Source organism: Heterocephalus glaber, unplaced genomic scaffold, assembly GCF_053883595.1.
Source record: "Heterocephalus glaber isolate CG9 unplaced genomic scaffold, H.glaber_assembly_v1.0 deba00001805, whole genome shotgun sequence".
NCBI lineage: Eukaryota > Metazoa > Chordata > Mammalia > Rodentia > Bathyergidae > Heterocephalus > Heterocephalus glaber.
Window position 1 is genome coordinate 2,003,913 of NW_028258480.1, and position 11,407 is coordinate 2,015,319.

Genomic DNA, 11,407 nt, shown 5'->3' on the forward strand with positions numbered 1-11,407 from the left:
ATTTCTCATTTTTTATGGCTGAGTAGTACTCCATTTTATTAAAAAACCACATCCTCTTTATCCAGTCTCCAGTTGATGGGTAATTGGCCTGTTTCCAAGTTTTAGCTATTACAAACTATTAACATGGGTGTGCATATATCGCTGTGGTGTGGGGTTTTTTTTGTGGTACTGGGGGTTGAACTCAGGACCTTGCACTTGCAAGGCAGGTGGTGTGCCACTGAGCTAAATCCCTGGGCCTTGTGGTATGATTTTTAAAATTCTTTTGGGAAGATACCCAGCAGGGGAATAGCTGGGTCAAATGAGACCTCTAATCCTAGTTTTTTGAGGTATCTCCATACTGACTTCCACAGTGGTTGCACCAGTCTAAGGAATTTTTAAAATGTAGGAGCATCAGGATTCTATGAAGTTGTCCTAACCTCCCCCAACCTCTATTGCTATGTTTCTGTGCTGCCACGTTGGCTGTAGGGCATCCCTCTCTGGGTGGTTTGCCATTACACTAGGAAGTGGGGTTCAAATATCCCCTCTTACAGATACTTCCAAAGATGGGGCAGAGATGTATGTCCCTTCTGGCCTCCCTGGGAATCATCCAAGCTTGAGGGGGTGTTGGGGGGGACATAAACCCCTTTGTAAGGATCCAGACAACATCTGTAATCTAATCAGGACATCTTCTGATTTTCGCATCTTATCTACCGATGACACCTCTTTTCATTTTGAGTAAGACAACGACTCCATCACAGTGTGAATTTTATGCTCATGATATAATCTCTCCTCTTCTTGTCTCCCAAGATTGCTCTCTATATGAAAACATCCACCTTGGAGAACTCCAGTAGAGTCTCTCTTGCAATTGTATGCTTTAGTGTCAAGAGGATTTCTTCTTTAACACATTAAAAAATCTATTTAGAAATTCAAGTGATTCCTTTAATCCATGATACACCAATCAGGCCCACTCCCAGAGGGAAAAAGTAGGACAAATAATCACTGTTTCTTGAGCCACAGGAGTAAAAGGAGGGCTCTGTGTAAGGAACCCAGGTTATTGGGTGGCGGTGGTCATGAGCATTTTGGAAGTGAATGGTGGGAGACCACGGCTAAAAAATTTCATGACTATCATTTGACTGAAATTAGGGTCTCACTGGATATATGAGTTAGATAGAGTTTTAGATGTGACTGTTATTATTTTGTGCCATTGTCAGTCCCTGCTCTGTGCTATCACCCTGACTCCCAAGCTTCTGGCAGAAGCCAGTGACTTCTTTTAGAGTTTGGCAAATTTAACCCATCAGCGCTGGCCCGTCTTCTCCCAGAATGAGCTAATGCTCTGGTCATGGGGATGGCGTCTTCCTGCAGCTGCTCATTTTCCTCTTTGCTTCCTGTGTGACTGACCTGACTAGCTGCCAGCCTGATCACCAACAAAGCTACCCACACACCTGCACTTCGGGTCCCCAGGCAAAGCGCTCTCTACCTCACCTCACTCTTAACTGCAGTTGGGCCGATCTTTGAGCTCCCAGCTTTCACCTGTGTGTACAAGGATTTAGGCAAGTCTCCGACAGAGGAAGGGGCTGTGACCAGGTTCTACACCGTAGTGGGCCCCAGGTGGAAGTTTTCGATTTTATAATGTGAAGAACAAGGAAGTCAAGGAGGCCCCAAGGAAAGCTTTTAATAAAGTCAAGTTGTTATAATTATCTTCACAGCTCTGCAGAATGCTCATCAGCAGCCTCCTCTGTTGTACTCCTCACCTGGGCTCTCATCATTTGCAAATGTTCACAGCATGCTAGGCATGGAACCTGGCCCCTGAGGCTGTGCATCTTTTAGTAGGGAGTTTCCCATAAAGCCCTGCACCCAGGAAAGGCGGTGAGTGACACAGACATACTATCAACTGGGAAATTCTACGTTTTAATGGAGAGGAAGATTGATAGATATTTGACCTTCAGTTGCATGATGGGAGTAACAGGGAAGCCTGGCATCAACAGTAACGCTGAGCTAGGGAAGAGCAACATGGAGGATACGAAAATGACGCGGAGAAGTCTGCATAATGGAGTTATGAGACTCTCATCCAAAGCAAGGGCGTGTTTGCATTCACGAGGATTTTCTTATATGATTAGAAATGTTATGTTTAGTCTGAATAATTTCTAATTTTGTTCTTCAGTGAGAAGTGATATGTGCAATGTGTGGCAGAGTGCCTGGCACATAACGGGCACTTTTGTGGGCTAGATCTAAAGTGCCCCCCAAAGTCTCCTGTGTGTGGAAGACGAGGGGGTCCTGGGGTACTGCTGGGAGCGGAGCTGTAGGTGGGGCCTGGTCAGAAGCAGCGGTCACGGGACAGGGTGACCTGGGCGGGTTTGTGTCCCTTCCTGGCTCATCCCCTTCTCTTGCCACTCCCTGGCCACCATGACTCGCAGCTTTTCCTCCACCAGGTCCCTGCCATGCTGTTTCTGCCTTGGAGCCAGCCAGCCTCGGACTGAACCCCTCCTCCTGCAAGCTGCTGCTCTGGGCTATCTTGTCCCAGTGAGAAGGAAAGGGACTGAGACAGGCATTCAAGGGTGCTGGCTGCTTCTGAGATCTCTGCCATTGCTAGTGGTCGGTTCTGCCTTCACTAACATCCCAGTGACTTCAGGTGCTGTCCTAGAATAGCCAGTTTGTGTGAACTCTGCGGTTTCATTCAGGATGCACAGATTCACACTGGGAAGTAGCAGAAAGGCCAAACTGGGGAAGCTGGGAGACACTCTCCTCCTCGCTAAGGGCCAAGTTACCTTGCGGAAGAGCGGCTTTACTTTCTCCCTTTTTTGATTTTTCTTGGTAACTTTTTGAGATCGGTACTATTGTTCTCAGCTTACAGATGAGGAAGTTGAAGTGCAGAGAGACTGTGTGTATTCATGGTTTGCTGAGCTAGAAAATGATGGATCCAGCAGTCTGATAACAGTGCTCATATTCTTGTCCAAAACTTAGAATCCTTCTTTCTGGTGAACTCTAAGTGGCTAAAGAATGATAATCTAGAGACAAGTCAAACTCAGAAGTGGTTCATATGTTTTTGTGTATAAAAAATATCATGGTCATGGTATTTTCTAAGAGCCATAAGAACACAGGTCTGGTTCTTTTAATTCTTTGGGGAAGATCCCCAGCAGGGGAATAGCTGGGTCAAATGGGACCTCTAGTCCTGGTTCTTTGAGGTATCTCCATACTGATTTCCACAGTGGTTGCACCAGTCTGCACTCCCATCTACAATGGAGAAGGGTTCCTTTCTCCCCACAACCCTGCCAGCATTTGTTATTTGTTGATTTCTTGATAGAAGTTCATAGCAGCACAGTTTGTAATAGCTAAAACTTGGAAACAGCCCAATTGCCCATCAATGCAGACTGGAGAAAGAAAATGTGTTTTTCTTTTTTGTACATTGGAGTACTACTCAGCCATAAAGAACGAGAAATTAGAGACATTTATAGCTTAGTGAATGCACACTGAGGACATATTCTTAAGTGAAATAAATAGGACACACATGTATAAATACTGAATAGTTTCTCTGGTGTGAGAAACTGAAAGTGGACATAAGGACTAAAATGTACAATAGGTAATGTGAAATAGGAAGAAAAGGGGCAAAGGGGAAGGAAGTGGGAGGGGTAGAAGAAAGGAAAGAAGGGAAAGGAAAAATCATGAGAAAAGGAAAAAATGGAAACGAAGTCTTTTTAAATAGGGAAGGGAGGACAGGGAATGGGGAAAAAATAAGAACCAAGATGGATTATGTAAAGGTGCAAATTTCCAACGATGAGTGTCATTATATTGTATATCTAGAATGTACCAATAAAATTAATGAAAAACAAGAACACAGGTCTGGGAAATTCTTGCCTCCCATCTCTCTTTTCTTCTCAAAGACGTGGATTCATTGCATAAAAAGTTGCATTTTATGTACCACAGTAGGGACACAGCCATGCTTTACCAGGATTTCAGAATTGCTACGATAATTTTGTGCCTGCTACTCTTTCTCTTTTCTAATGGGAGTGTTTACTTCAGTTCTCCTCATTTACCAATTCATTTTGGATGTTAATGGACCAACAGGTCTCTTTTTAGTTCACAACTCTTTAGACCAAAGAGTGCTGCAGCCAGGTCTGATAGAGATCACACGATCCTATCTTTGATCTTGAGGATGCAATTTGTTGAAGCTTGTGGCTGGGGATTTAGGGTGGTGATACATTTAGTTTGATGTGGTTCACTGGGGAAAGGGATAGGTTATAAGCATTTGTAGACACTGGGAAGACGGGGTTATTGTTCAGAATGTATTCATCCCACTCCTTTCCCACTGTGAGTAGAATAAACTAACTGACTTTGAGCTTGAGCTTGAGCTTGAGCAGGTGACTTGCTTTGGCTATGGGGCACTGGTACATAGGACGAAGACCTGCAGGGTGCTGGGATAACCAGGCTTTGCCCAAGTACACTTCTCCTATTGTTAGAGAACAAGCCCTGGATGGCTTGTGGACCCAAAGATGATGAAAGACGTGAAACAGATCAGGAACCCCAGTGCAGCTTGGACAGTCATCAAACTCAGGCTGGATATGCTACGTCCTGGATGATTCATGGAGAGATGACTGTGAGGATAAATGTTCACTATTACGCACAGCTGAATTTGTGGGTGTTCCTTACTAACAGCACTCTGGCTAGATACGTCTTAGAATTGCTTCACAATGCATGTGTTATTTTAGAGATTTATAAAAGTTATTATCATACTAAAGTCTGTATAAAGACAACTGTTTAACCTTGTTTAATCCAATTTCCTGGATTTCTTTGATCACTGAATCAGTTTTGGAATGTTAAAGAATGTCAGTGACATTTGGTCTGATTTCCCCCTATTAAAGTGAGAATCCCCCTCCCCTTTTTAGGAAATCATCATTGAAAGACAGAAGCATATGATGAGCATCTTGAGAATGAAATTTAAGAATCCTCAATGTGCTGTAATTGGGAGATACTTGGATGGTAAATACTTAGATTATCACACATAGCTATGTAAAAAATTTTGAGTCCTCTAAGGGATCAACCAGGATAGGGATTTGGAAGATCTGCAGCAGTGAGGAGGGACTGTGTGTGATCTTAGTGGAGGAAGAGACAGCAGCTTGAGGCGAAGGTGAGGGGCAGCCAGGGACAAAGCCCTCCTGATGGACACATGGGGGAAGTCACATGATAACATCAGTTATTTAATTCTGACCCCTACTCTGTGTACTGCAGTAAGTCTCCTAAATTTTCCACAGCACATTTGTTAAGTCTCTTGTCTATACAAACGTGTGTTAATTTTGCTGTAGAGAAAGGAAGAGAAAGCCCCTAGGCCGTGCTTCACTCTCGGTGTGATGAAAGGCTGAGGGTCGCAGGACGTGGGCACAGTGAGGATGTGGCAGAAGAAGCAGGAAGAAGGGCCTCGAGGATGGAACAGCGCGCCCTCGAGTGTCCCCCAGAATTGTGAGGAGGGGCTCTGACTGGGCACTGCACAGAGGCTGTGGAGGGCAGCAGAGACGTCTGCCCAGATGTTAGTCTACACAAACGTCCCTGTGCATTGCACATCTCCCAGCAGCTCTTATGCTCACGGGGAGCCAGGGCCCTGGCATCTGGGCACCAGGATGTAGGTGGGGTGAGGCAGCCCGCCCCACGCCTGGGCCCTGCAGCATCCTGCACAATCTCCCTTCGCTCTATCTTCCGTCTGGAAGACCACCTGCTCCGAATGCCATAACTGACTTATGAACTCCCCGCCTTTTTATGAATAAGTATAAACTTGCTCCACAAAGCTGCACGATGGTGAGCTTATCTGCTAATACAGAAGACTATCTCTTCCTCAGCTAAGCTCAGACATGTCCATGCATGAGTGTGTCCCTTGTCAAAAACAAAAGTCCTGGGCTGGGGATTTAGCTCAGTGGCCCTGCACCTGCCTTGCAAGTGCAAGGTCCTGAGTTCAATCCCGGGCCCTGGGACCAAAAAACAAAAAACAAAAAAAATCCCTCAGAGCAGAGGAGACTGTGGCCAGGCAGAGTCTCTGGCCAATCAGTGTGAACAGAGCAGACAAAATTCATGATGTCCCCACCACATAACCACATGATTGTGGCCCCCATCTATGCCTAGGAAGAATATCCTTCTCTATCTAAGTCCCACGGAGCTCTCATGAAGACAGACGAAGAGGGGGCTTTCAAATGGTTAAAGATACTGTAAGTATTAGATCATATTGAGTCAACTTTCTTGCATTTTTAACATAAAGAATAGGGAAGAAAGAAACAGAAGACCCCTAGAGGATTAAAAGGCGATTGTTAGCCCTGACCCTTCTGAAGTCCCGAAGTTTTCCTTCCGGTTTCAAGCATGTCTCCTAGTATCTGCAGCCTGTTGAGCCACATGCAGGACTGAGGCAAGAGGAAAATCTATAATACTATGCTGTATTTGTTTAAAATGTTGATGTTTTGTTCATCACGCAGTTTCTGCATTGATTTTGATAACTTAAAAATATTGGCTTAAAGTCTGTTTTTCACCAAGGTTTGTGGTACCGCTCTGTCTTTCGTGCTTGAGCCTGTGTCTCACATACCTCGCCCCGGGCTTGTCCAGTATGGGCTGAGCATCCTGAATCTGAAAATTTGAAATCCCAAATGCTTCAAAATCTGAAACGTTTTGAGCACTTACATGAGGCCACAAGTGGAAAATTTCCCACTGGTTTCATGAGACTGGTTGCAGTCAAAACATAGGTACTTAAAAAATAATAAAATCACCTCCAGGCTATGAGTAAGGTGCATATAAAACATACATGAATTTCCTGTTTGGCTCCCGTCTCTAAGTTAGCTCGTTGCGTATATGCAGATATTCTAACATCTGAAAACATCTGAAATTTGACATATTTCTGGCCCAAACCAGTTTGGAGAAGGGATCCTCAAGCTGTACCATCCTGTACCATCCCCAGGGTGTCATTCATTGACCCAGGCATAGTCCTCAGGCTCTTCCGGTGTGACTGGTGGTGCTGATCCCCCTTCCTGATCTGGGTGGCCCACTGTCCCCCCATCGCCTCCTCCTTCCTCGCTGACCGTCAAAGCCCACCTCTTCTTGGAAGGCCTCCGATCTACCCCACCTGTGAGGAACCTTGATCTACACTGAATGTGCGAGGTACAGGACTTGGATTTTGATGAAGAGTTTTGTACATGCCATCCTGAAGGATGGATAAGCATCTCATCCTCTAGGTTGCATATTTCTTATAGAGAGAGGTGTGTGTATGTGTGTGTGTGCTTGTTGTTTGTTCCATTTTGTATCTCTTGCTCCTCATTTAGAATTGTCCACACAGTCACAAACCAATGAACTACAGAAGTCCCATTTTCTCTTTGTTCTCATAATTGTCAAAGAGAAAAATTATTTTGTTCTTCCTCATCTTCCTTACTTCCTTTTCTTTGAACTGGAACATATTGTAATTCAATTTAACAAAATGCCTATAAAGTAGGGTCTAAAAAATTCTATGCTGTCAAAGATACAGAGAGCTGGCAAGCATCATGCCAAAAAGAGCTTGCCAAGTTCTCCTCTTTGGCCTTCTGTTTTTCCTATGGTTTCTTTTGTGTTTAAGGAGAGAGAGAGAAAGAGAGAGACCTGATGAGTCTGATGACTTCCAGAGAGCACAAACAGAGGACACAATGTATCCAGCTGAGGTCTGTGGGCAGGGAGCTCATTGACCCTTGTGGACAAAGCAGATGAAACCCTCCCTGCTATCAGGATAGTTGCATTGGTGAGGGTGGCAGCTGGCATAATTACAGCATTCTTCTGATTGGAGACATTGCCAGAGACTTCTGATTCCTCAAGGGAACCTGATGAATTGGGACTTGGTTCTTTTAGAGCTCGCCTGACGGGTGTGTTAGGGCATGGGGACTGGTTTCAGAGGAAGCTCTTCTCTTCCTGTGTGAGAGGGACCGGTACCACTTGGGGAGCCCACACAAACAGTCATTGCTGCTCCTTAGAGACCGCATCCGGATCGAGTGGGGACCCCAGAGCATTCGTAGTAAGGATTAATGTCTTCTCCTGGAGAGATTTGTGTTGGAGCTGGGAGCTGACAGGGAGCGGCTGTTCTCCAGCCTCTGCTGCCTAGCCTTGAAACTGAACGAAGCCTAGAGTGAGGTACGTATCCTAACAGGGTTCAGCAAACTGTGGAAACAAAGAATAAGAGTCCTTGCTAGGGTAGCGCTAGCTACAAGGATCTTGAGGTTCACATCTTCCAGGAAGGGAGCTAAGGCATGAGTGTGCCATCACTGGTTCACGCCGCGTGTGCGCGTGCGCGTGCGTGTGCGTGTGATGTGGAGGACACTGAGACTCTAAGAGGGGCTCATCACACTCGAGCAGGCAACAGGACACACTGGGAGCTCCCAGTCCTCTCCCCTTCGCATCCTTAGGATGCTTCTCTAAGCAGTGGAAGAGAATGACTTTAAGAGACTAAGGAAGGATAGAGACAAAGGAGAGGCCCAGCCAGGTAAAGTGAGGTGGAATTCAGGCCAGGAGACCCACCTGGCTCTCTTGGTTCATGCCCAGTGCAGCTCACCAGATCCAGTTTATCATCGTCCCCAATAGGTCCGTCCAACTTGGGTCCAGCCACCAGTCTTATCCTTTCAAGATGATCAGTGTTTCCTCTATGCTGCTCCACCACGGATTTGGCGAAGGCGGTTCCATCTGTTAGCTCCAAGGCCTCCGTGCAGCTTTGTGTCTAAGGACAGCCACCACCCACTGGCTGTGCACTCTTGTGCATGTCAAACTCTTTCTGACTCAGTTTTCTTGGCTGTAGAATGAGGATAAGAAGATTTCCTTCATCACAAAGCGGTTGTGAGACTGAGACACTAGAAGTTGTGCAGAATAGTGTCTACCTATGTGTTTTCTGTTAAGGATGATATAAAATCCCTCTTTGGTGTAACCCAGGAGGGTCTAGTTATGGTAGAAGCTTTCTGTTACATAAGCACACAGGTTGAAGGCAGACACACAAACCCAGGTTGTGGCTGTTCACCAATTCTAGCGACTCTTTATACTTCATGCATTTTCTGTTGCTAGAGCCTTTCAGAAAATAAAACTAATCACTTGAACATGTGTACAGAACCTTCCTCTCTGCAAAGTGCTTTATGTCTCCTTTGAAAACTTATTCCACAAAAGTGTAGTGAGCCCCACATGCGCCGAGCCCCAAGGCTGCGTACAGCGACTGGAGAGGACAGAGGAGCAAGATTTCCTGCAAGGAGCACAGAGTGAGCGGAGCGAGACTTGCGGGAGCTGGGAGCTGGAAGCTGGGAGATGAGGGTGCGCCCTGGGGAGAAGGGTGCTCTGCCCACCTTGCAGAGGGAGGGAATGCGGGGGACAGAGGAGCCGCTGCTGTAACGCAGTGTGGCTGGAGACGCTGCGGAAGGGCGAGTGTGACCAGGTGAGACAGGTAAGGAAGGGGCGAGAGGAGCAGGCACCGGGGATGGGAGGGAGGACGCCGCAGCCCGAGGACTCCGCGAGGGTCAAGAGTTCGGTCGTGATTTCAATGAAAGGAGCAAGAACTGGCAAGAAACACCCGAAGGCAGGAGCCGCTGGGCCCCCGGCTGTGGTTTTAATCCAGAGGCGAAATGCACAGGGTGGGAACTAACAGAGGAGCCGCAGTCCTGCAGGAAGAGGGCTTCGAGGCGGCAGGGAAGGGCGGGGCCGCCGGGCAACAGCCTCTCCGGAGCCGGAGCCGCAGCCGGAGCTGGAAGTGAGGGCTCAGGGCGGTCCTCTGATTCCAGGCTGCCCTGCCCTCAGCAGGGGTTCACCTGCGTCCTCTTTGTTGCTGACAATGCGGAGATGACCGTGTTACGGAGAGGTCAGGGGTGAAGACCAGTCACCTCTGGCTATTTTGTCCATCGTTCATGTTCAGTAAGTGTCAGCTGGAAGTGCAGGTAAGACGTCCTCGCAGGGCCTAACTCGCTTCGGGGCCCTGTCTTCTCAGGGGCCAGTGGCTGCATGGCAGAGGCGAACCTCAGCGTGGTGACGGAGTTCCTCCTGATCGCGTTCACGGAGTTTTCTGAGCGGGGCCTCCCTCTCTTCCTCTTGTTTTTGGCTATCTACCTCAGCACTCTCCTGGGGAACGTGGGCATGGTGGTTCTGATCTGCATGGATCGCCGGCTCCACACCCCGATGTACTTCCTTCTCAGTCACCTCTCTTTCCTGGACATCTGCTACTCCTCCGTCACTGCTCCTCAGCTGATGGCTGTACTGTGGGAGCATGGGGCAGTCTTGTCCTACACTCGCTGTGCTGCTCAGTTCTTCCTCTTTACCTTCTTTGGTGCCGTCGACTGCTACCTCCTGGCCCTCATGGCCTATGATCGCTACGTGGCCGTGTGCCAGCCGCTGCTCTACGTCACCATCATGACACGGAAGGCCCGTGTGGGCTTGGTAGCTGGGGCTTATGTGGCAGGTTTCTTCAGTGCCCTGGTGCGGACGGTCTCGGCCTTCACTCTCTCCTTCTGTGGAGACAATGAGATCGACTTCATTTTCTGTGACCTCCCTCCCCTGTTAAAACTCACTTGTGGGGACAGCTACACCCAGGAAGTGGTCATTATTGTGTTCGCCATTTTCGTCCTCCCCGCTTGCATGGTGGTGATCCTGGTGTCCTACCTGCTCATCATCGTGACCATCCTGCGGATCCGCTCTGCAGGGGGCCGGGCCAAGACCTTCTCCACCTGTGCTTCCCACCTCACGGCAGTGTCACTCTTCTTCGGCACCCTCATCTTCATGTACCTGGGAGGCAACTCTAGCAGGTCCTCAGAAAGGGATCGTGTGTTGTCTGTGTTCTACACCATGGTGACCCCCATGCTGAATCCCCTCATCTACAGCCTGAGGAACAAGGAGGTGAAGGAGGCTGTGAGGAAAATTCTCCATAGACTCAGGCTGCCCTAATCACCTTCAACCTTGGAAAATCCCAAGAATCACCCACTCTGTGGTGCCAGCCTGGAGGAGCCTCACGATTTACAGTGTGCCTGATGGTTAAATGAATATGTCACAGCACAAGGCACGAAAAGAACCAGAACTTTTACTCCAGGGAGAAGAGGGAAGAAAAGAAAAAGTCCGAGAGGAGACCAGAGTGAGAGCTGCGACTCCCAGGACAAAGAACAGAAGGCTAAGGAATCGAATCTCGCCCAGTTCCAATGCGACATGCCTTGCTGTTCTGTGATTATAGAAGGTTATATTTTTTGCAAAATTTTCTGTGAAAGATTTCCACCCTATAGAAATTTGGACAATAAACTGCCTGTGTTCAGTACTTAGATTCTGTAATCTTTGTAATATTTGTTATATTTATCTCATCATATATATGTATGATCCATTAATGTATCTATCCACCACTTCATCCATGAACCCACCTCATTTTTTGATTCACTTCAAAGTGAGTTGTAGACATTAGCTTCAGTATCCTTCATCCCTGTACATGTCAGAA

The 11,407-nt window shown here is 47.3% G+C and overlaps 1 protein-coding gene across 1 annotated transcript; it reads left to right on the forward strand.

Annotated features, from left to right (window-relative positions):
• Positions 1–9,806: 9,806 nt before the first annotated feature.
• LOC101707215 (olfactory receptor 9Q1-like) lies at positions 9,807–11,186 on the forward strand. The gene has a single exon (XM_087203595.1). It carries the CDS (start codon positions 9,937–9,939, stop codon positions 10,870–10,872), a length of 936 nt encoding a protein of 311 aa, XP_087059721.1. The 5' UTR covers positions 9,807–9,936; the 3' UTR covers positions 10,873–11,186.
• The last annotated feature ends 221 nt before the right edge of the window (positions 11,187–11,407 follow it).